The 25,914-nt window shown below is 38.1% G+C and overlaps 3 protein-coding genes across 4 annotated transcripts in view; 2 read left to right on the plus strand and 1 right to left on the minus strand.

Moving 5' to 3' along the window:
* Positions 1 to 2,350, plus strand: part of LOC103524809 (A-kinase anchor protein 9-like) — a 10,763-nt gene extending 8,413 nt beyond the window's left edge. For both annotated transcript variants that reach the window (XM_008489843.2, XM_008489842.2), the window contains exons 3-4: positions 336 to 611; positions 1,106 to 2,350. In XM_008489843.2, the coding sequence (XP_008488065.1) occupies positions 336 to 611; positions 1,106 to 2,250 (1,421 nt within the window). In that variant the 3' untranslated portion in view covers positions 2,251 to 2,350. The remainder of the gene's footprint in view (positions 1 to 335; positions 612 to 1,105) is intronic.
* Positions 2,351 to 2,551: 201 nt separating this feature from the next.
* Positions 2,552 to 5,188, minus strand: LOC103524829 (synembryn). The gene is made up of 7 exons (XM_026820099.1): positions 5,094 to 5,188; positions 4,841 to 4,971; positions 4,454 to 4,590; positions 4,042 to 4,154; positions 3,729 to 4,008; positions 3,226 to 3,386; positions 2,552 to 2,760 (listed from the first exon to the last, which is right to left on the minus strand). Exons 2-7 carry the CDS (start codon positions 4,925 to 4,927, stop codon positions 2,567 to 2,569), a joined length of 972 nt encoding a protein of 323 aa, XP_026675900.1. The 5' UTR covers positions 4,928 to 4,971; positions 5,094 to 5,188; the 3' UTR covers positions 2,552 to 2,566.
* Positions 5,189 to 11,298: 6,110 nt separating this feature from the next.
* The window catches only part of LOC103524830 (paired mesoderm homeobox protein 2B-like), a gene marked incomplete at its 3' end in the record, with an annotated part of 19,367 nt that continues 4,751 nt past the window's right edge, over positions 11,299 to 25,914 (plus strand). The window contains exons 1-2 of the mRNA XM_008489864.2: positions 11,299 to 11,679; positions 15,260 to 15,456. Coding sequence (XP_008488086.1) covers positions 11,394 to 11,679; positions 15,260 to 15,456 — 483 coding nt within the window. The remainder of the gene's footprint in view (positions 11,680 to 15,259; positions 15,457 to 25,914) is intronic.

Consider the following 25,914-nt stretch of genomic DNA (forward strand, 5'->3'; position numbering starts at 1 on the left):
CATGGTTGTTCCAAAAAAAGTGCGTTGTAAAAACACAAATATAAAAAAAAAAAAAAAAAAAAAAAAAAAAAAAATCGAAAGATATATCCACTTTTTTTTACACCAATAATTTACGACATACAGCCTGATTTCCTCGAATTTGCCATCAAAAATTTTGTCAAAAGAGAACGAATGTGCCATCAAATTCATTAAAAGGAGCTCTCACAGTTTGAGCAGTGATCATTGTTATTATAGGGTTCTAGGTTAAACACAGAAAGGAGTTTTTTTGCTTTGTGGTGGCTTCTGAATAATTACCCCGTTTTCTCTATCTAACCTCTAAAATATCTCTATTTCAGAGTCCCCCATCACCTACCCTCACCCCTCTTCCTCCGGAGACAGTTCGTCCACCCCGGCGCACATACAACACGAATCGCAACTCGTTCGCAACCTTTATCGTGACTATGAGTTGGAGAAAGCGACCCGCATAGAGGCAGAGAAAGCGTTTCGCAACCTGATGATACTGTACGAAGAGAAGAGCAACAAGTTTCGAACCGCTGTCGAGGGGAATCGACAGGCGTTCGAGATCGCCAACGAGATGAAGGAGAAATATGATGAGTTGAAGATAATAACAGGTACACGGTGTGGGTATTCTGTGACACAGACCAAACGAGTCTAGTATGGAAATAACAGGTACGGTCTACGGAGTGGGAATGCTATGGCACAGACCATACGAGTGTAGTATGGAAATGACGGGTAAACACTACCGGTAGTGTTCTTTTAAGGCTTTAATGGCAGGGTTCTCACATTGTGAGCTATTCCAGACAACCAAAGATCGTATAGTTAGTATTTAGGTAACTATTCACTTTTAAGGCTTTAATGGCAGGGTTCTCACATTGTGAGCTATTCCAGACAACCAAAGATCGTATAGTTAGTATTTAGGTAACTATTCAATACTTGCCTGACGTTAATGAACTGAATCTACAAGGGTGCAATAGTCCTACACACTAGACTTCACACACGGGAATTTCGAGAGAAAAAATTCCCATTTCAATGTAATGTGATGTTACTTAATCTTTCCATTTCATCTGCAGCAAATTCTCCATTTAATCAATGAATTTCATTACAGACGAAAATATTACCAAGCTGAACAACGCCCACGCAGACAATGACATTCTCAAGATGATAGTCACACAAGAGAAGCGGAAAACAGACAAACTGAAAAACGAAATGAAACTCCTCAAACAACCACCTCTACCCGACCACACAGCGTGCGATATTGTGCTAGATCAAGCAAACAAGGAGAAGGAAATCGCTCTCGAACAAATCAAACAAATGAAAGAAGAAGTTGAGGATATCAAAAACGAACGAGATCTTGTGAAGAAAACCAACAGAGAAATGAAGGAGAAGCTGCACGAGATAAACAAGATCAAAGATGACTTGGTACAGCAGAACAATACACTACTCTATCAACGCAACACCCTGCAGTGTCTACTCCTTGATAAAGACAAACAAATAGAGAAACTGGTAAGCAGAGATGCATTGGAAGATCCTGCTGTTATGAAAAGGATAGAAACTCTACAGGTAACTCACAAAGCGGAGCAAGCAAGTTGGGAAAACCAGATGAAAGCGATGACTAAAGACATAGAGGAAAGAGACGCACAGAAGGAAGAGTTACAAAACATGGTCGATAGTAGAAATGAGGAGCTTCACAAGATGTGCCGAGCACACGAAGGGTTGAAACAAGATCACCTCACATTTGTAGAGAAATTCAAGGAAGAGGTTGCCAAGAAAGAATTCTCGATCATCACCCTCATAGAGGCTTTGAAACGATTGAAAACAGAAACGAACGCGCAACGAGACAAACTGGAGAGTCAGGACAAAGATATGGCGGGGATGAAAGAACAAATCCGAGTGAAAGATATCGAGATCAGTGTACTAGGAGAGGCCAAGGCATTGTATGAAGACAGAATCAAAATGTACACCTGTGAGAAAGAGTCCGTGTGTCAAATAGCAAGGGAATATGAGTTACAAATCGAATGTGCACGCGCCAGACTGAAAGAACTGGAGAATTACAAGTATGCCCTCGATAGACAGCTGACAGAAACCAAGGAGCAGCTGCAGGAAGAAAAGGAGCACAATCTTATTCAGGAGAAAATACTAGAAGATAGTAGAGAAACGGTGAGGATGCTCAAGTGTAGACTCAAACAATGCTGCCGTCAACTGCATAAGAGTGATAGAGAGAGGGAGATGTTACTCAATGAGAGATGTTAATAAAATTAGCTAAGAGTACCTTTCTTTCTGAAGAAGACTCGAACATTATGCCTGGACAGTCTCGGAGTATGCAGAGGTTAATGAGACTGTCTCAAAGGTAGATCTTAAATGTTCTGCATAATATGTCAAAATATACTTACAAGACCTTAGATAGACTGCGGGGGGTAAAGGGGCTTTTCAATCCTATCCCAGCAGGATAAACAATAATTCTATTCTATTATTATTATAGATTCACTATCTATCGGCTAGAACTGGATAATGAATAAAAATATTTTCAATTTATTTACACAACTTTAGTTGAATAAAAATATATCAACTACATACATGGATAAAAACTCAAGTTATTTGACTTACCTTGGGTAGAATCAGGTTTAGGAGGCTCATAGACTCCGGTGACTGGGTTGATGTTATCTTTGACTCTCAGATATTCCTCCGTGTCACTCTCTTCACTACTGGAAGAATACTGGCCCTTGTTCTGACACCCTAGCAAACCTCGAGCCGCCAACATTCCTGAGAAACAAAAATGGAAGGTTTTAGCATTCTTGAAGAATGGAGCAGTTGCATTTGGGTAAAAATTGTGAATAAAAGATCGATTCCTACGTAAAAAAAGTTGTGAAAATTTCGAATTTGAGGTCAAAACTCCAAAAAGCAACTTTAAAAGGTCGAAAATTCAATTTTTATTTGTCGTTCTAATGAAAAAATTCAACGAGTCGTGACGTCAAAGTTTACGAAATGCGCAGAAACGCATGCGCTCAAACAAACAAAGCTAGAGGAGTCATGTACTATGAAACTATGACGTCATAGCGTACAGGAGCGTATGCTGTGACGTCAGAGTTTAAGATTCATCGGGGGTTTTTTTAATCGATTTACCTCCGGATCTAGAAGTCATAGAAGAAAAAGAAAAATTCCCTAGTTCCTTTTTTTTTCTCTTTAACTTAGAAACCACTCTCAAGTAAGCGCAACTGTTCTATTTACCTGCAGCGTTGCCATATCCCGTATACTTGATGAGTCGCGCTGGATTTTCCTTGCACAGAACAAACAGTAGATCTGCGCAACAGTCGCGCAACATTGTATTACCGCTGCTCAGACAGCGAGTCAAATGAGACAACAAACTGTCGCCTTCCTCGGGTCTCGAACTGGAATCACATAAAACCTTTATTTCAGTCACCTTTTAGCCGGGGGCCATAAAGTGCGTTTAAACTCTTTTCCTTTCGGAAAAAAACCGAAACTGGTTCTGTTTCCCTCCCTTTGGGAAACTGAAATGGTTCTTGTTTTAAACCTTGGGAAATCTAAGATGGCGCACAATCGGAATCAGTTTCTTTCCGGAAAGTTTCCTTGTGGGCTATCTAACTAAGTCTGCTTCTACACTACACAATTCTACACACACTCTCACACACAAACTAGTGACTGGATGGAAGAGCTCCTACAGGAGAACCCTGCCACTATAAATAAACCCTAAAAAATACACCCTTTCTTACCTAAAGTCGCGACGCGCCGGTAAAATCTGATTCCTAATCAGCCTCCTCAGGGCCTTATGATGTCTGGCCGCTTCGGATAAAACATGCAAAACTGGCAGGATATGATCCACGGTCCCCGAACTAGAAGTCGGAGTGGTACCAGGACTGGGGACGCGAGAGGCTAGTTCTTCATGCAGATAGGTGATAATAGTGAGCAGCGCGTCGGCGTTGTGCGATTCCCCTTCACCTGCCCCGCTCCCGAGTTGTTCCAGAGAACTGGGCTGTGAGGAAGCAAAGGAAAAAGTGATGAAATTGTGAGCTTATTTTTCTCCCCTAGTCAGGTCTGAATAACACACAGTAGGTTGAGTATTGTACAGCCTTGCTGTTTGTAGCAAAATGTTGAACCTCTCCTGTGAAATCAACTCGTCCAAATACTTGCTGTCTCGGCTGAAAACACACAGGGTAAAGTCATTATTTACTTTTTACTTACCTACTTTAAAGCCTGGATCAATCTAAAGGATTTTGTTACAGTGTTTGTTGACCTCTAAGCATACTCCAAGACTCTTTGGTTAGGTATAGTCTTCAAGTATCAAGTATTATTGTATAAGGAACCTATATAAGGTAATGAGAAAGGATTTCGCAATCGGTCAAAAATTCCAAATTCAAAGTATTGGGCCCATTAGGGTTTCCTATATCCAAAAAAGTGATTTTTTTATTAATGAAACATTATTAGATCAAATACTTACAATAGTAATTTCAAGCACGAGAGGCAGTCTATGTAGCATTCTGAATACATTGGATTGCAGAGTATATTGAACACCAACGAATACAACTTGTCCAACTTATCTCTGTCCAGTGTAGGGAATGTAAAGCTGTCAGAGTTCTGAAACAGAAAAATAAAGCATTAAACATTGACATAAAATATTCAACTTGTTTCTCTTGGGGCTACCACTCAAGGAAGATTTTGTTACAGTCATTTTGGTGGACAATGTCATAAAAGCTTTGCTCTAGCCAACAGCCAGCTAGCAAATGTTTGAATAGCCCTAAAGCAGCTTAGGGTGATCTGAACAAAACCCTGATTTGCAAAAGCTTAAAACCGACTAACACATATCAAAGGTGGGATTCATACTTACAGCTTCAATGAATGTTTTCAGGGCATTTTTGATATTGGATAGATTTCCTGATTCCAACCTCATCAGTAAGAACTGCTGAGCGTCCATTTTCTCTCGAATTTTCACAGTAGATGTTTCAAGGAGTTACTTCTCTATAAATGTCAGTTCATTTTAATCAAGGCGGTTAATAAGATTAATTCAATTAGGAAAATTTAGAAGTTTCGAGAAAAACTATAGAAAATTTTCGGAGCACGAAAAAAAGATGTCGACTCACCGAGAGCTGAGACAAGAAATGAAACGGACTCTTAAATGAGTTGATCTTTAAATTAGATTAAATTTAGATAAAATCTGATGAAAAGGATCCCGACATTCTAGGATTCTGATTTCTGATAAAAATGTTTTGTTTACATTTTTGCTGATAATCGATCCCCAGTGCTACCAACGAAAATTTTTTAAATTATTTCCTCGAGAGTTTACATTTTAACTTTTACAATGTTAATGCTCATTTAAAAACAATTTTTAAGAGTTTATTGATTATTTATTATAATTTTACTGATCATTAAGTACCAAAGTTCATTGATAATGAAAAATTCGAACTTGATAATAAGGCACAGATGAATCAAATTTGATTGGTCACACTGTATAAAAATTCTTCCAAAAATGTATAGCATGAAGCATAATCAAACATAATTTTCAGGCGTAAGATCTTTGCTTCTCTGTACCTATCTGATTCTGTACTTCAGCGTCCACCTTATAAATCAACGCGAGTTTGAATCTTTCCAAGACATTGAATTTTATTCTAGTTACTTACCTACTTATGGCCAAAGACCACACAGTAGATTTCTAACCACTAAAACAGTGTTTCTTAATTAGTTTGGCCCGCGGAACCCTTTTAAAAGGTGAACATTTTTGCGGAACCCTGAACATTCAAGATTGCACCCCCCACCCCCTTTATTATAAAAATACAACAAGTTTTTTTAAAACAACATTTCCAAACATTTTTCTATGAGGGCTTTTTTATTCTAGTTCCTTACCTATTTATGGCCAAACACCACACAATAGATTTCTAACCGCTAAAAGTAGGTTGATTCATAGCTACTTAAGTAGGTACTTACTAAGTACTTACCTATCTGCTTTTCTCTCTCTCTCTCTCTCTTTATCTTCCCTTTCCCTACAAGTGTTTCTCCCTTTTCTCCATCTCCTTCTCTATCCCTCCCATAGCAAAGTAGTAGCTATAATTATGGATGATAGGTAAAATCTACATTGTACCTATAGGTACCTACCTATCTCTCCCACTAAAATTCACCCCTCCCTTTTGCCTACCGGATTTCGCTGCCCTGAGCTTATGGCTATGATATTTATTATGTACCTAATTTCGTGTTTTTATTTTATAATTTTGTTCCGATCATACATTTTTATGCTTTGCTCTTCCAATTATAACACAACATTTTAAACCTCTGGGAAATGCCAGGTAAAGGGTAGAGGTAGGTACCTCGAGTGGCCAACCCTCTCTCTCTCTCTCTCTCTCTCTCTCTCTCTCTCTCTCTCTCTCTCTCTCTCTCTCTCTCTCTCTCTCTTACCTATTATGGATGATAGGTAAAATCTACATTATACCTATAAGTACCTATCTCTCCCACTAAAATTCACCCCTCCCTTTTGCCCACCGGATTTCGCTGCCCTGAGCTTATGGCTATGATATTTATTATGTACCTAATTTTGTGTTTTTATTTTATAATTTTGTTCCGATCATACATTTTTATGCTTTGCTCTTCCAATTATAACACAACATTTTAAACCTCTGGGAAATGCCAGGTAAAGGGTAGAGGTAGGTACCTCGAGTGGCCAACCTCTTTCTCTCTCTCTCTCTCTCTCTCTCTCTCTGCCCCCTCCAGTATTTTTTAATTATCCACTCATTGTATGGAAAATAGGTATACTGGGAGGCTTGTGCTTTGGGTGTAGATAGGTATTGCTGTGAAACTTCCGGAATATTGATACCTAACCGTTGCACCGGTCTTAACCAAAAGTTTCGTGTCGCATCCTTGTGACATTTGACAGCTACATACCAAATTTCAAGTCTCTAGCTCTTCCCGTTCTTGAGATATTTTGTTTACAGACAGACAGACACACACACGGACCAATCGGTGAAACTTTGGATTTAGACACTCGCCTTGCACGCGGGAGACCCGGGTTCGATTCCCGGCGGGGTCAAGAAATTTGTACCAAGCAAATGATTGACTCCGTGACTGGACGTTGCGGGGTCCACTCAGCCTCGTGAGGAAAATGAGTAGCTATGACATATAACTGCGTATAGCAACCGATGCCAGCATGGTAGGTAAACGTTGGATTTTTAGGATTATTGAGATATTGGGAAAAATCCTACAATGCTGCAGTGAGCACCAAAGTTGTGATATAATAACACGAAGAAACTGCATTTACAATATTGATACCTACCTAGGTACCTGCTATATTTGAATTGTTCCCAGGAAGAAAGGCCTATGTTAATATTTTTGCTACTAGCTAGGAGTTCTGTAAATTGTAGACCTCACTCAAACTCTTTTGCTAGGCTGAGACGAATGTATGAATGCAATTTCATATTCACACATGTTTCAATGATCGACGTGCCTTGATTCAAGGATCATAATTATGTAGGTACCGAATTTCATCAAAATCGGACCAGGCAATTGGGAGCTATAGCGGAACAATTAAACGAACATCTAAACGGTCCAAATGCAAAACGGTCGAGTTAAAACGTAGGACCTTCAGTTCGTTTGGTCAACTAACATAGGCCCTTCTTCTAAGGAACGATCGAATGGACAAAGATATTCTACGGCTAAAAACAAAGCCTCTTAATCAAATACCTATTTAGATTAAGAAGACAGCGGAGCCCAACGCGGCGATAGCACGTTGAATAGGTGCCTCTACAGTACTCTACATTAGCTCCTATGGATCACTGAAGTTAATCAACGTTTAGCGTGGTGAGTTTCCGGAGGAGTACCCAAGGGATTACGAAATCCACAAGCCGCCAGAAATATTCCGCGCTCATATTTTTCGCTGAAATTTTTAATAAATTTTGTTTTACCTGTTAATACAGAGCGGGTTGGGTAATAATTCAACTTTTGGGGGAGATATTATAGGAAGGGTTATACATATTTTTAAACAGGCTCCCCGTTTTGTTGCCCTTGTATCTACGCGAGTTTAATTAGTTTATTTCCGGCAGATAAATATAGGTGAATTCTGAATAGGTACCTAGGTAGTATTGATTTTTTTTTTTTTTTTTTTTTTTTTTAAGAGGTTTTACTTCCCCGTTCCGAGAACGAACTTTATCTGTTAACAGATTTCAGGATAAAATCCTCCGCCGTGACGGAATCGAAGCGCGACTTAGAGCTCTAGACCAAAAACAGACGCTCTACCCAACCATTTAGCTAAGACTAGGCTCGAAGCCGGACTAGAGTTAAAAGCATTCTATACAATCAAGCGTATCTACGTAGCAGCGTCTAACCCTACCTTTTATCTTTGGTAAGTCAGTAGGGTAGGTTAGGTAGGTAACTCTGCCGCTTTTTTTTTTTAATCTTGGTGTTGAGACGTATCTTCACTACATAACGTCCGTTAATGTATTCTGATGTAATCTACTTTCACCTATTTATATATATTAACTGCTCTCTCCCACACCAACCCAATTCATCTATTTTTTACTTGAACTTATGTCGTCGTTTTGTTTACAATTTTGGGACGGGTAAAAAAAAAAAAAAAAAAAAAAAAAAAAAAAACGATAAAAAAAAAAAAAAAAAAAAAAAAAAACGAGTAGAAAAAAAAACAGAAGCAGAGGAAGAAAATAATGAACTAAAGGAAAGTAATTGAATTAAAGATTAAAGGTTCCCCCTCCCCCTCCACCACTGTAGGGACACAAACATGGTAAGTAAACACTGGACAGGTGACCAGTGGCGTGGTAACTTTAAATGGAACTACTAAAAAAGTTACCTTGAATGAAATGAAATTAGTGGAGATGACAAAACTCCCAATGAAATAAAATTAGTGGAGATGACAAAACTCCCAATGAAATAAAATTAGTGGAGATGACAAAACTCCCAATGAAATAAAATTAGCTTAGATGGCAAAATCACTTTTTTGACGCAACAACCTCAATGTTGAATATTATGTTAAACAGGTGTCTAGAGTAAGTAGGTACCTATGTATCTAATGAAGAAGTTAAGCAACACTGCGGTGTATGGTGTATGGTATACATGGACGGGTGACCGTCTGGGCCCTCAGGGTGCACACCAAAGTTAAATTTCAACGGAGTTTCTCACAGCTCTTCCTCTGCGCTGGAGGGTTTGTGATATATTCATTGTTCTGTCGGACAACCCAGCACTGTGTTGCGGAAAATCAGACAGGATCCTAGCTCTTGTCCCTATAACCATACTTTCATTGGACTAAAAAAAAGGTTCCTTCCCCCCCCGAGCAGGTCCCAAACTACACCACTACCGGGACGAAAAGAGAAAAAAAAAAAAGGTCATCCTTAATTGAGAGTGACCGAACCATTTGGAAGTGGAAGAGGAGGAGGAGGAGGAGGAGAAGAAGAAATAGGAGGAAAAGAAAAAGAAGGAGAAGGAGGAGGAGGAGAAGGACGAGGAGATGTGTAAGATAAACATGGTCCATTGCTTTGTCCTTAACGAATCTTGCCACATTGCTTGTAAAGCCCTTTTTTTTACATTCCAACAAAAAGCTTTTCTAGATTTCTCTCGCAATGTTTATACACCTCTCTACTTCTCTTGCTGGCTTTTGCTTTATCTCTGCTCGCAGGATAGTGGTGATTTTAGGGGACAACATTGCACAAAGTCCAATGAAATGGTTGTTTTAAAGCTTCAAGCTAATGAAAGTTTGCTAACGAACTACTAATTCTTCAAACTAAAATCATTTACCTATTACACGTAAATACATTAAAATGGGGGCGTTTTCTTACGTAATTTGTGTGAAGTCTAATGCTCATAGCAAAGATTTGTGATTGGGTTCTGGGAAAACACGACTTGTGTGCTGTGTGTGAACTTAATATCAACCTTTTATTGAACTTAATTTCAAACGTTTTACTAAACATACCTAACCTAGGTACCTTCCTATGCAGATTTCTACTTTTTCGGGGATAACTGTCTTTGGAGAACGAATGGATTGTACTTAAAATAAATAAATAATAATATATTCAGAAGAGCAAAAAAACTAAATTATTAAGTACCTATAGCTCCATCTCCTTAGCCCGTCTTTTATCGGAAACTTCAAGTAAAGGGAACGTGAAAAGTAGGTAGGTAATAAAATTATTATCTATAATAAATCTGTTTTCTACCTACAAAATCTTAAAATAAAAGATCATCTAAGTATGCGAAAAAGCGTTAAAAAAAACTATGTGTTTATCTTGTGAGAACAGAGGTAAATAATAAGTAGGTAAAAGTACCTACACAAAAGTAAATTACGTACAAGAAGAACAAAACAGAAGGCAAAAGTTTATCGCTATAAAAAAACACAAGCTTGGTATATTCGTAGCGACACAAAGCGACAGTTTTTCTCGCACTCTGCGCATCAGGGTAGCGACCCTATATCTGTATACATAGGATATAACTCCTCCCTTTTCTACCATCCCTTACACTTTTCCAACCCCCTTGCTCCTTGGAAAACTCAAAACATTATTATCAACATTATCACCATCTGTATGAGGGCTTTGATTTTATCCCTGGCCTGAAAGATGGTAATATTCTTCCCTTGCAAATTCAAGTTGGTCTCATTGAGCTTATTAAAACCATCTGTAAAAAAAAGTATAAACTTGGTGTGTTATTGAATTAAGTCCCTATCATTTGATTTGCAAACTTTTAATCATCCTAACTATCAGTCCAATCCTTAAAGGTCGCACAAAACCTAATGGAATTTTCTCAATTTAAATAATATAATAACGAGTGAATAATTTCATCAACTCCTGATAAATTTGTGTTGGGGAATTCTAATTTTATCTATTTTTAAGTAAATTAATTTTATTTGTTTACGTATACGAGTGAAATTAGATTACAGTTAGGGGTACCTGCGAAAATTTTGTTTACAGTAATTTAATTGGAAAAACATAATGTTGTCAAATTTTAATTATTTTTTAATCACACTTTTATCATTTTAATTTTTCCAACTCCTGTTGTGTGTCTACCTTTTAGTTTTTGCAATGAATAATCATGTTATTGTGCAAAATTTCAAATGCAAACATTTTTATAACCAATAATGAACATAAATTAACTTTTTAGGTACTCGGGCCTTAACCTTTGTTGACTAAAGCTGATTTCTGATTGGTCAACTTGTTGTATGCTAAGGCATTTTCAATACAAAATTCATATTAGGTTAAATTAAGAGCTATTAAATTAAAATATTAAAATATCAAATTAAGGAAGTGTTTTTTCGTGGACAATCTTGACTGCCTTCTTGTGACCACACATTTTCTGTACCTCTAAAGTTTCCGTGTTCCGGTTTGGTTAGTTTTGTGGTGAATCACTTCGCGGTTTCACCAAACCGAGATTACCCGTAACCCAAGGCCTCCATCACGGGTACCATGGACTATTCTTACCTGAACCAGGCGGCGGCTCAGTTTGACGCCTCCAGTTGCGCCCTAACCTCCTCCATGGACCCCACCGGCCTCGGCCCATGCTCGTACGGGGACCAAATGTCTTCGGCCGCCTACCGATACACCGCGGCTGCTGCCTCGATGGCTCGATCGTATAATACGGCCGGACCTATGGGGCATCATTTATCAAGTGGGTCTGCCCAGTGTGCTGTGATGGCGAGAAGTCATCAGGATCACCGGACACCTATGTTTCCCGCCTCGATGAACTTGCAAAGTAGGTGCTTTGTTACTTTATTAGTTTGTTTGATTTCAAAGATTTATTCTGAACAATTATTGTACTAGACTGCTATCCAATTTTATTATTATTATTTTACCCAATAATTTTTCATGTGATGTGAAATCTAAAAAACAGGGTATCAATTTCTACATCCTTTCTAGGTAGGTCTGGATTTGAAGGCCAACAACTAAAAATGCCGCCAACCGTTGCACTTCCCCCCCCGAGCAGGTCCCAAACTACACCACTACCGGGACGAAAAGAGAAAAAAAAAAAAGGTCATCCTTAATTGAGAGTGACCGAACCATTTGGAAGTGGAAGAGGAGGAGGAGGAGGAGGAGAAGAAGAAATAGGAGGAAAAGAAAAAGAAGGAGAAGGAGGAGGAGGAGAAGGACGAGGAGATGTGTAAGATAAACATGGTCCATTGCTTTGTCCTTAACGAATCTTGCCACATTGCTTGTAAAGCCCTTTTTTTTACATTCCAACAAAAAGCTTTTCTAGATTTCTCTCGCAATGTTTATACACCTATCTACTTCTCTTGCTGGCTTGTGCTTTATCTCTGCTCGCAGGATAGTGGTGATTTTAGGGGACAACATTGCACAAAGTCCAATGAAATGGTAGTTTTAAAGCTTCAAGCTAATGAAAGTTTGCTAACGAACTACTAATTCTTCAAACTAAAATCATTTACCTATTACACGTAAATACATTAAAATGGGGGCGTTTTCTTACGTAATTTGTGTGAAGTCTAATGCTCATAGCAAAGATTTGTGATTGGGTTCTGGGAAAACACGACTTGTGTGCTGTGTGTGAACTTAATATCAACCTTTTATTGAACTTAATTTCAAACGTTTTACTAAACATACCTAACCTAGGTACCTTCCTATGCAGATTTCTACTTTTTCGGGGATAACTGTCTTTGGAGAACGAATGGATTGTACTTAAAATAAATAAATAATAATATATTCAGAAGAGCAAAAAAACTAAATTATTAAGTACCTATAGCTCCATCTCCTTAGCCCGTCTTTTATCGGAAACTTCAAGTAAAGGGAACGTGAAAAGTAGGTAGGTAATAAAATTATTATCTATAATAAATCTGTTTTCTACCTACAAAATCTTAAAATAAAAGATCATCTAAGTATGCGAAAAAGCGTTACTAAAAACCGACCATCGAAAATTTGACCCGATTACATTACTTTCCTTCCTATAGGATAAGGAAAGTAAAAAGTCCAAAAAAGTACAAAGACACTAAAGCTACACACAGGGCTTAAGCTACACAGTCTGAGTGGGCTGGAAAAGTCAGCAGCGTAAATGCCCAGATGGTCATCCATTTGGATACCAATCAGGCTCAACGTTCCTTTACTTCTGTGATCCACCGAGAAGTGTTACATTCAAGGTGCTATTACCTCGCCGCACGCCGCTTGCTATATTATCTACAATAGTGATAATCTGATAATCCATTCATTAGCTTTCCTAAGGACAGATTTGACAGTCTGCAGGTTCAGAACATTTTGTTTTCCCTCGATAATAAATCAATTCCGTGCCTCAGCAAAAGTAGAAACAAAACATAGGAAGAAATTCAAGAAATGAAAATGGCGATAAATTTCCCCGGAAAAAATGCTTTTAACATATTTCTATTTTCTCTTCCACTCTTTTTTTTTCAACAAAAGGGGGAACATGATATATTTTTGTGAAAATGAGAGAGAAAAAGAGACTGTGATATTGTCAGGAAGAAAAAGGATGTAAATTTGCTTGTAAAAAAGACTTTAGCTAGGTCTGTCGAATCCTTGCTCGCAAAATAGCAAAAATTTCAAATTGTGTTGATGATTCTTCAATACCTACAAACATGATCTTTGAAAATTCACTGGTCAGGTAATAGATACCCTATTCCTTATTTACATTAACCTCCCTAGTGTACCCACAGTGGTCAGCTCGGTGATTTTGTATCCGAAGATTGTTCATTCGAGTCCAAGTCTCTCTAGCCCAGCTGGAAATGCTATAGCAAAACAGAACACTCAACAGTTTATTTTCCTAATGTTCTAATATTTTCCTCAAAGGACTTTGCCCAAATCTAGGTACAGGTAGTCCAATTCAGCTTTTTTTTTTCCTTCTTTCCTTCCTTTCTCTCTCTGTCCCTTCCCATTATGACAGGAGTCCCTTTCAATTTTTCATTTCCTCTCCTCTCTCTTCCTTCACGTTCGTCATATCTCTAATATTTCTCTTCCCTTCTCCTCCACATCTCATCCTCTCTCCCACTTTGTCTTCATGCATAATTTAATTTACACTTCCTTTCTCAACACTCAATTTATCAAATTTTTCCTTCTCTCTTTTTGACTCGGGTATTTGTTCTGTGTAGGATACCCTACGTGGAGATTTGTACTCATTTTTCTTCCGTAATGCTTCCACCTTGTTGGGGAACAAGAGGTGAAAAGTGCAAGGACCTAGAAAATCACTTCAAACTGGGTTGGAAACTAAAAATTGTCACGTGAAAAAGTTTGCTTTATGAAAAATCCTATTTATGTTACCTAAATCAAGAGGGTGCTGGATCAACCCTACAGATGGGTTAAAGGGACTCTTTACCTACTCTTATTCGAGCAGAACAAATTAATAGTAGCTAATGAGCCCCAAAACATCAGCCAACTGTAAGAAGCTTTCAGCACGTGTTGTCCCAGGCGGTCACCCGTCCAGATACCAACCAAGCATAATGTTACTTATCTTCAGTGATCCGTCATAAAATAGTGGATTCGAGGTGCTACCTACCTGAATTGGTCAGGAGAGTTTAGAGCTTGGGGCTTAGAGGATAATATCAATTTTCGACTTTCGGTCAATGTGTCCCAATTTTACCAGTGTAGAGCAGGGAACGAGCAAATAACCATTTTTCGAACCCATGTCCGTTATGAAATTACAAGTAACCCAGTACCACAATTAACGGATAAGCAGGGATCGACTCTGGTAACCTCCATCTCCTTTTGGTGTAATAGCATCCTCTATCATATGATAACCCCCAAACATGTAAGGGAAAATATATTGGAACGCTAATACAAACTGAAATGTGGTTCCTCTCTTCCTTACACCTCCTCTTCCCTTTCTTATTCCTTCTCTTCCGAACATTCCCTTCCATACCTCCTCTTCCACCTCCTCTTTCTTCAGTCTCCTCCATCAGATATATTCCTCCCTCTCCTCCTTAAACGTCAGGACGAAAAGTTTGCAAACTTCAGACATCGAGTATAATATTGTTTAATATATTCTTTCGTGGATTTTTGTGTTCATCTCGTGGATCATTTCAAGTCTCTAGCTCTTACCGTTCTCGAGATATTTTGTTTACAGACAGACAGACACACACACGGACAGACAGACAGACAGACACACAGACAGACACACACACGGACCAATGGCTGAAACTTTGTATTTAGGCTCTAGGGACCTCAAAACGTGTTTTGGCAATAAAAACTGACCATCGAAAATTTGACCCGATTACATTACTTTCCTTCCTATAGGATAAGGAAAGTAAAAAATGGTATTCCTTGTGGTTCCTTCTTGTGGTATTGTACATACCTTAACATAACTGTTGTCTTGTCCACAGGTGGGCTGCCTTACAAAGTATACTCGGGCCACGAAGGTGTCCTCACGGAGAAACGAAAACAGAGACGTATCCGAACCACTTTCACTTCGGCGCAACTGAAAGAACTGGAGAGAGCATTCCAGGAGACTCACTATCCGGATATTTACACCAGGGAGGAGATAGCTATGAAGATTGACCTGACGGAGGCTAGAGTACAGGTAAGCAATTGACGGAGTTTTTACTTTCTATTACACTGTAATTGGTCCAAATTTGCTTGCTTCAGCAGCTGTTGTTCATTGCACTATGTAGGATTTCCAGGAAAAAAAATAATAAATAAATAAATAAATAAAACAAAGAAATAAGAATAATAATTTAGTAAGAATAGCCGGACAAGTTAAAGGGAAGGGGAGAGATAGAAATTATGCATACATTTATGTACTTACTAAAAAATTAAAAATCTTCCTAAAAAAAATCATTGAGGGGCAATCAAAGTTCCTACCACCCACTTGAAACTGTACCTAATTGATGTATCTTTCATACTAAAAAGCCACGCGTTCACACCTCCGAGTAAAAAATATAATAAAAGAAACATTTCACGCTTTCACTACATTAGTGTTCGATCCTAGTCATTACTAGCAAATGTACTGAATAATCACCTAAAGTTATCGAATGATCAGTAAATGTCTCAATTTATCTTATCAAGGGGGACTTTGAATTGACGGAACTAATTTCAATTGGTTCATTGTATTTGCGGAACTAAATCTGATTGGTTCTGCTATACTTGACTTGGATAGTTTCTCACGTTACATATTCAACTGGAATTCATTTAGCATAATTTGTAATGAAAATAAATGGTGAGATTTAATTTTGATTTTGATTTTGTACTTGGGAGCCCCAAAGAGCTTTCGGAGTTGGCCTTGCAAATGTGGAAATTTATGCTGAAATCATAACGCAGTGGAATAATTTTAACTAAACCTAATAGGTACAAAAACTTGAGCTAGAATCTAGAATGAAAGAGATATTCTCAATTTAAGTAGGTACCTATTTACCTAACCTAGGTAGGTTACAAATATGTGGGTATAATGTGAACTGATTAAAGTCTAAACTGTACCATTAAGTAGAGACTATGCTATTTGCCAAAACGACAAGAGACAATACCAATAAATTCTTTTGTTATTTCACTCCTAATAACAAGAATATAACAAGACAATTACAACTCCTAAAATCTACAATAACATGCAAGAACATAAGATCAATATGATAACAGCTACAACTCCTACAGTAACAATATCAACAATAAACTCATCAGGAAACACAACAAACACTTTCCCAAGTCACGTGACCAAATGACAATCCTGAGCACACGCACAGCGGGAGGGGTAGGAAAATCAAGTGGGGGAGACGGAAAATTAAGGGGGGGGAGGATTTCCAGGAAAAAACAATTTATAGGTAAGAATAGCCGGATAGAAGGGAGGGGAGAGATAAAAAGGGGACAACATAATCGCTGCTCACTGTTTAGAATGTTTAGATGGTTATCGGGATATCTGGCCCATAATATCGTGGATCATTCATCCCTCCCGCTGGTCTGAATATTTGGTTCAATAGTAGATTGTAAAAGGCCTTTGAAAATGAACAGAAACACAACAAACACTTTCCCAAGTCACGTGACCAAATGACAATCCTGAGGAGGGCGGGAGGGGTAGGAAAATCAAGTGGGGGAGACGGAAAATTAAGGGGGGGGAGGATTTCCAGGAAAAAACAATTTAGGTAAGAATAACCGGATAGAAGGGAGGGGAGCGATAAAAAGGGGACAACATAATCGCTGCTCACTGTTTAGATAGTTATCGGGATATCTGGCCCGTAATATTATTGAAATATCCCTGGGTTCTGGGATATGGGAGGTTAATTTGTCAAGTGAAGTGTCCAGGAATTGGCACGCGTTAGGATGGGGTGGGATTTGAGAGGATTTTTCTCTCGCCGGAAAATCAACAAGATCAATTTTCAACGCTACTCGACGCGATTTCCCGAGCGATAAAAAGAATCAGGCTCGATACAAGGGGCAAATATGTATAGGGGTGAATAAGGGTCCTTTAGAAGGACGCGTTAGGATGGGGTGGGATTTGAGAGGATTTTTCTCTCGCCGGAAAATCAACAAGATCAATTTTCAACGCTACTCGACGCGATTTTCCGAGCGATAAAAAGAATCAGGCTCGATACAAGGGGCAAATATGTATAGGGGTGAATAAGGGTCCTTTGGAAGGTTAGATGAATAGGACTATTTTAGGGAAGTGGTTTTGAACCCCTTTTACAAGTCTCCCCTGGTTGGCTTTCACTTCAGGAGTATCAATTAGCAGTTGGAGAAGGGGGCTGATTGCTGATTGTAAAACATTTCTATATTTTCACGGTTCTTATTTACAAAATTATCAAATTTCATACACGACGAAAAATTTCGATTTATTTTTCCGTGTGATTGGATCTGTTCGAGAATCATTTTCATGGGAAAATTCTATGTTTAGGTGCTTGTTTTTTCTGGAAGTGTCAACTTTCATGTTATCCCCGATCTTCAAATTTTGATGGCCAAATCAGACAATAATTCGATTTCATGATGTCGAAACTGAACATGAATTCGATGATTGGATCTGTTCGAGAATCATTTTCATGGGAAAATTCCATGTTTAGGTGCTTGTTTTTTCTGGAAGTGTCAACTTTCATGTTATCTTCAAATTTTGATGGCCAAATCAGACAGTAATTCGATTTCATGATGTCGAAACAGAACATGAATTTGACTTGAGCCTGATTGGATCTGTTCGAGAATCATTTTCATGGGAAAATTCCATGTTTAGGTGCTTGTTTTTTCTGGAAGTGTCAACTTTCATGTTATCCCCAATCTTCAAATTTTGATGGCCAAATCAGACAGTAATTTGATTTCATGATGTCGAAACAGAACATGAATTTGACTTGGGCTCGAACCACGTAACTCTAGATCCAAAGACCTCCGCATTAACTACACCACTGGGACTTGAGCCCTTGGGCTCGAACCACGTAACTCTAGATCCAAAGACCTCCGCATTAACTACACCACTGAGGTTGGTGACATATTGTTTATCATCAGCAGCCTTTTCTCTAGTTTTCCTTTTACTTAAAGTCCCCCACTCTCGTCGAGACACTGGGGTTGGTGACATATTGTTTATCATCAGCAGCCTTTTCTCTAGTTTTCCTTTTACTTAAAGTCCCCCACTCTCGTCGAGAAAAGAAAACACAAACTGCTGAAAATGAAAAATGAAAGCTATAAAGTCTAATAAAAACCAAGTGACAAAACCCAAACTCCACATTGCGGGGGAAATAATGGCGTTCCAGACTTTCAGGTAGAAGTAACTCGTCCCCGTTTACCTTTCCTATAACGAATTCGTCTCCCAAATTGTTAATTCCTATAACGAATTCGTCTCCCAAACTGTTAGTTCCCATAACGAAATCGTCTCCCAAATTGTTAATTCCTATAACGAATTGGTCTCCCAATTTGTTAGTTCCTATAACGAATTCGTCTCCCAACCTGTTAGTTCCTTTAACGAATTCGTCTCCCAAACTGAAGGGCCCATAAAGGGTTCCTGAAGGGTCCCGAAGCCCCGAAGGTCTAACCGGACCAAAAATCCAACGAGAAAATTTCTCTTATTTGTTGAACATTTCTGCCCGATTTCAACAAAATCGGACAAACGCTTCGAGAGTTGGAATGGAACAAACAGACAGACAGACAGGCTAAAAAAAAATTCAATTGAAAAATTCCAATAAATTGAGTTTGAACTCGCTTTGTTTGTATGTTTGTTTGTTTCCTCTTCCTTCTCATCTCCCTCTCTCTCCATCTTTACACCTTTCTTCGTCGTCCTCTTCTGTTTTCTCCTCTTTCCTTCGCCGTTGTCTCCACCTCCTCCTCCTCCTCCTCCTCCTCCTTCCTACGTTGCCAGGTACTACATTTCTTTTCTCGCCATGGCTTTCGAGCTCTAAACGCAAACTTTATGACGGTTGATCCCCCATAAACTGCCAGAGAAAAAAGAACCAGCGTTATTGGACCGAGCTGTTTTTGCACCAGTCTCTGGAAACTGCAGCTTGCAGAAAGGGTTGCTTGAACTTGCACCTTGCAAACGATTTGTGCTTCTGTTTATCCTTGGGAATCCCATGAATTCATGCTCTTGGATTTTTTAATTACTAAAAGATTACTGCGGGCTCAGGTTGTGGTTTTGTACCGGGCTGGGCTTGCTAGGACTGTAAAAAGAGGAATAAAATCAATTGAAGCCTATCCTAACTCAGTACATTACATTGAAATGAGGGACTTTTCTAACGTAATTTCTGTGTGCTGAGTCCACAGTTTGTAGGACTATTGCACCCGAGAAAGTACATAAACATAACCACAATCCAAGGGCGAGCACACTAGGAAGAAAATCTGACGAATTCCAGTTTTGTTCAAAATCTCAACATAATAAAAATTCCCACCCATTCCTCTCACATATGGCACGTAAGCGGGAGGAACATATGGGGAAATTGGTGAGAACCCATTTCCTCCATCCAAGTCGAACTTTCCCACCGAACTTGGCGCGAAAGTCATAAACACCCACCCCATCCTAACGCGTGCCAATTCCTGGACACTTCACTTGACAAATTAACCTCCCATATCCCATATCCCAGGGATATTTCAATATTATGGGCCAGATATCCCGATAACCATCTAAACCTAAACAGTGAGCAGCGATTATGTTGTCCCCTTTTTATCGCTCCCCTCCCTTCTATCCGGGTATTCTTACCTAAATTGTTTTTTCCTGGAAATCCTCCCCCCCTTAATTTTTCGTCTCCCCCACTTGATTTTCCTACCCCTCCCGCCCTCCTCAGGATTGTCATTTGGTCACGTGACTTGGGAAAGTGTTTGTTGTGTTTCCTGATGAGTTTATTGTTGATATTGTTATTGTAGGAGTTGTAGTTGTTGTTAATATTGGTCTTGTTATGCTCTTGTTATTGTAGGTTTTAGGAGTTGTAATTGTCTTGTTATATTCTTGTTATTAGGAGTGATTCTTTTGTTATTATTGGTATTGTCTCTTGTCGTTTTGGCAAATAGCATAGTCTCTACTTAATGGTACAGTTTAGACTTTAATCAGTTCACATTATACCCACATATTTGTAACCTACCTAGGTTAGGTAAATAGGTACCTACTTAAATTGAGAATATCTCTTTCATTCTAGATTCTAGCTCAAGTTTTTGTACCTATTAGGTTTAGTTAAAATTATTCCACTGCGTTATGATTTCAGCATAAATTTCTACATTTGCAAGGCCAACTCCGAAAGCTCTTTGGGGCTCCCAAGTACAAAATCTTTATTCCACTGCGTTATGATTTCAGCATAAATTTCCACATTTGCAAGGCCAACTCCGAAAGCTCTTTGGGGCTCCCAAGTACAAAATCAAAATCAAAATTAAATCTCACCATTTATTTTCATTACAAATTATGCTAAATGAATTCCAGTTGAATATGTAACGTGAGAAACTATCCAAGTCAAGTATAGCAGAACCAATCAGATTTAGTTCCGCAAATACAATGAACCAATTGAAATTAGTTCCGTCAATTCAAAGTCCCCCTTGATAAGATAAATTGAGACATTTACTGATCATTCGATAACTTTAGGTGATTATTCAGTACATTTGCTAGTAATGACTAGGATCGAACACTAATGTAGTGAAAGCGTGAAATGTTTCTTTTATTATATTTTTTACTCGGAGGTGTGAACGCGTGGCTTTTTAGTATGAAAGATACATCAATTAGGTACAGTTTCAAGTGGGTGGTAGGAACTTTGATTGCCCCTCAATGATTTTTTTTAGGAAGATTTTTAATTTTTTAGTAAGTACATAAATGTATGCATAATTTCTATCTCTCCCCTTCCCTTTAACTTGTCCGGCTATTCTTACTAAATTATTATTCTTATTTCTTTGTTTTATTTATTTATTTATTTATTATTTTTTTTCCTGGAAATCCTACATAGTGCAATGAACAACAGCTGCTGAAGCAAGCAAATTTGGACCAATTACAGTGTAATAGAAAGTAAAAACTCCGTCAATTGCTTACCTGTACTCTAGCCTCCGTCAGGTCAATCTTCATAGCTATCTCCTCCCTGGTGTAAATATCCGGATAGTGAGTCTCCTGGAATGCTCTCTCCAGTTCTTTCAGTTGCGCCGAAGTGAAAGTGGTTCGGATACGTCTCTGTTTTCGTTTCTCCGTGAGGACACCTTCGTGGCCCGAGTATACTTTGTAAGGCAGCCCACCTGTGGACAAGACAACAGTTATGTTAAGGTATGATTACAATACCACAAGAAAGAACCACAAGAAATACCATTTTTTTTTTTTTTTTTTTTTTTTTGGCAAGAACAAAATATACAAGTATCTACGAGCTGTGACTGAATATCCTCACGGCAGAACTGCGGCAAATATGTTCGTTTAAATTTGCTGTCCTATTGCTACCTAGGGTTCAAATTATTTTTTGACAAATCATGTTTGCACTGAGCGCAAATGGGTACTTTCATCATCGACCAGCAAAAGAACATTAAAATTTGTCGTGGGAGTGTTTGTGGCACGTTCATCGAAATGGAATTTCAACATTTGTGCACGAATTGTTGCAGAACTGCTGCTTAAGGTTTCACCTAAAAATTGACAATAGTACCTATGTATTTTGATGTAATGATGTTCTAAAGATAAGGTGGACAATTTGACAGTCTACTTTCTAAAGATGAGATGTCCTTTTAGCCGTTGACCAGCCGGCAAAGATAAACGGTAGTAGGAAAGGACCAACTACAGAACATCAAGTTCTTACGCTGTCTAATACTGTATAGAAGAGGAAAAGTAAATAAAAATACACTCCTGTCCATCTCATAATCACAAGATAGCTTTCGTCCATCTTTTATTGCAAAGTACAGGCCAGAGGAAGGGGAAAAATATGTTGTATATTTCCGAAGATATAAAAAAAAAGAGAAGAATAATGGTGTCTAAGACGTGTCGCTAGGGTCGGCCATTTTCTTTGCCTCTCAAGCGTCTATATTGATCGAAAAACAGAGAGAGAGAGAGAGAGAGGGGGGGGGGATAGGATGAGGGTCCCTTTTCCTCAACATTGTACGAAGTTTTCCACTCTCTCTCTCTCTCTCAGGAATACCTGATGCTCTGTGTTTCCCTCCTCTTCTCTTTCTCCTTCTTCATCTTCATCCGTTCCATTTCCATTTTCCGTTTCATTCATCTTTTCCACCCTTCCTTCTCCTCTTTTCTCGCCTCGTCTTGCATTTTCATCTTTTACTTTCTAGGGATTTTTTTTATTCTTCTTTTCTTTGTATATCTCCTTCTGCTTCTTCGTTTTCTTATACTACTTCTTACTTCTTTTCATATTCTTCTACTGGTACTTCTTTCTTCTGCTTCTTCTTCGTCTTCTTCTTCTGTTTCGTCCTATTCCTCGTGGTCTTCTTCTCATTGCTCTTGCGTTTCTTCTTCCACTTCTTTGTCCACTTCTCCTACGGTTTCTGTTGCTTCTTCTTCTACTGCCGCTGCTGATCCTTTCGTCCTAAGAATATTCGCAATGTCTCCGAAGACTTTGCTTTCGAATTCATTAATTTCCAAGTCCAATAAATGGGTTGGGGATTGGGAATTGTTGGATTGCCATTGTTGTGTTTCAAGTATGAAAGCTGGTGTAGTGATATTTCCCAATAAATTTCGCAAAATGTCCGCTGGAGATGGATTATTTCCACTTGCATATTATTTATCTTTTGGACTTATAACCTCATCTTTCTTTCAAACCGCTTACCTATTTCAATATTAGAAAACATCGGTGATTTAGACATCTCTACCATTAAGATCGGTAGTTTTGACATCTCCCCTACTTAAACTTGTATTTTTGGCGTCTCCACTATTAAATGGTTTCTTCAAATTAAATTGATCTCAAAGGCAAGGTAAACCTAGACCCTTGATTTGGTATTTTTACATATAGGTACCTATTTAGCATATTTGGTAATTTTGTTATTTTTAGCATCTCCACTGACATCAAAGCATCATAGAAATTAAGATTCCTTACGTGTTTTCTGGTCCCGAAAGCGAAGAGAGAAGGAAGACAGGATACGAGAAAGCCAGCCGTTCCGAGAACAAACGTGATCTATTTGTGATAAATCCACCCGGGACGGCAAATGAACCCACGACCGACCTACCGCTTTCAAGGCAGTCTGCCTTGAAAGCGGTAAAGGTAGGTGTGCTTATGTGCTATCAAGAGTTGTCCTATGTTTCCCCTTCAAAAAGATGAAGACATGCAAAATGTAAGTGTACGACTATTTTGTGTAAAATACGACATTTTCAACAGTTTGGTACGACAATTCCAAGTCTCGAGCGTAACAACACTGAGGCAGACACATGCTACTCTCCAATATAACTAGACTGGGCATACCTATCAATTAAGATTCCTTAAGTTTCAACTACTGAATCTTAAGTAAAACCAGGAGGCGGTTAGTAAAAACCCCAACAAAGTCACTAAAGAGGAATGGTTTGGATACATTTTTAATGAGCAGTGTGTGAACGCCAAGGGAGAAGGGGAGGTAATTGAGGTTTAGGATAAAGGCGATGATGAGGTAATTGTAAAGCGTATAATGGGAGTCTTGCGGTCGCTCAAACACAACGTACAGTGTAATATGCGGCCTTGTAATTATAATCAAGTGGCCACCTTGTAATTGTGAAGGCCACCTTGTACCTTACCCCTTGGGATCCATTTAATTTGAAGAAACCATAGTGGAGACGCCAAAAATACAAGTTTTATTAGTGGAGATGTCAAAACTACCGATCTTAATGGTGGAGATGTCTCAATTACCGATGTTTCCTAATATGGAAAAAGCAGTTTCAAAGAAAGATGGATAGGTACGTCCTTCATACAGATACGTTAAAATAATGATATTCGGCCACGTAATACCTAATAATCGTGTGCCCACTTAGTAATTTTATTGTGAAGCTACGTGGAAATAATACTATGCGGCGACTTCGCAACTGTGTGGCCACGTTATAATATGTGTTAACCTTGTAATAACTGTGTGGCCACGTAGTACGTCATGATGCCTAATCGTGATGTGACCTCGTAATAATAAATTTTGAAGCTGCGTCATAAAACCTGATAGTGCGTATGCGGCAACTATCATAATAATATTATGCCGCATATAGGTCAATGAACATGAAATATGCAAGGCCTATTCACTTGCTTGCTATCAGAGACAGCATACGATTTCCTTCAGGTATGAATCGGTAACCTGGGTAATTCTCTTTGGTAATTATTGACACACCTTTTTGTGAGCGCCACAAAAACAAGTTTCAATAAACTCGTATGTTAAGTGGTGAATGATCTTGTTTTCCCGATAAAAAGCTGGAGTGATTTTTATCATTTTTATGCAGATGTGTTTATTCAATTTGATTTAATGATTTGTATGGAGTTCATTGTAATACCTACATATCTCAAAGAGCGTTAGCTAAATTTTAGTGGATGTGTCTGTTCACTACTTATTCATAAAAAGCCAATCTAGGTATGAAGTACAACATGAAAATAGTAACAATAAATAAATAATTGTTATTTCTTCCTAATACCTACCTACATATCTCGATTTTTTAACTTTCCTTTCACCTCCTCCTTCTCCTCCTCTTCTTCTTTTTCTTCTTCTTTATTTCCTTTTTTTTAATTGAGTTTAATTCAATAAACACAGTCCTAATATTATTATTAATTTTTTTTTTTCCACCAGTATTTTTCTTCGGTTGGTCGTTCGTTACAAAGGCAAAAGACAACTCGTTATCTCTCTTGAATAAATATTACGGACCTTTTTTTTATTGTTATTATTAATTTGTACCATTTTATACATTAGCATATTTTGCATTTTTTTTCTTCTATTTCTTCTTTTTTCTCCTCCTCCTCCTCCTCCTTCTTCTTCTTCTTCTTCTTCCTCCTTTTTTCATCTTTAAAAAAAGCGTTACAAGGAATTTTATGTTTTTGCTATCAATTAAATTAGAAAAACAGCAAGAAGGGTGGAAGGAAGTGGGGGAGGCAAAAATATGGAAAAATAAAATGTTAGAAGATAGAAACTGAAGGAATAAAGGGGAGGAGAGAATAGTGCTGGAAATGCTGAAAGGAAAAATTATTAAACGAATCAATAAGAGTTCTGTAAACCAACAACTGTAAAATTTAGCTCCTTTGATCAAGGAATTGAGAATTGACTCATTTTTACAAACTTGAAATTGAATTGAAAAAAAAACTCGATTGTTTCTGTCAAAATTCCTTGATATACCTTACCTAGTCAACCAAGATAAATACATGACCGTGTCAAGTTTCAAAGCCAATCAGCCTAGTAAAAGTGACTCCAAATTTGTCCCAAGATTTGATCCAAACATCATACAAACAAAGTAAACTCATGTAAAAAAATTTGATCCAAACATCATACAAACAAAGTAAACTCATGTAAAAAAATTTGATCCAAACATCATACAAACAAAGTAAACTCATGTAAAAAAATTTGATCCAAACATCATACAAACAAAGTAAACTCATGTAAAAAAATTTGATCCAAACATCATACAAACAAAGTAAACTCATGTAAAAAAATTTGATCCAAACATCATACAAACAAAGTAAACTCATGTAAAAAA

This window comes from Diaphorina citri, unplaced genomic scaffold (genome assembly GCF_000475195.1).
Source record: "Diaphorina citri unplaced genomic scaffold, Diaci psyllid genome assembly version 1.1 scaffold122, whole genome shotgun sequence".
NCBI lineage: Eukaryota > Metazoa > Arthropoda > Insecta > Hemiptera > Psyllidae > Diaphorina > Diaphorina citri.

Excerpts from the sequence above, each read along its gene's own strand:
- LOC103524829 (XM_026820099.1), bottom strand. The coding sequence starts at position 4,927 with ATGGACGCTCAGCAGTTCTTACTGATGAGGTTGGAATCAGGAAATCTA. Across the intron at positions 4,591-4,840 it reads TGAAAACATTCATTGAAGCT|AACTCTGACAGCTTTACATT; the intron begins GTAAGTATGAAT and ends TTTCTGTTTCAG. Across the intron at positions 2,761-3,225 it reads GGGATATGGCAACGCTGCAG|GAATGTTGGCGGCTCGAGGT; the intron begins GTAAATAGAACA and ends TTTGTTTCTCAG.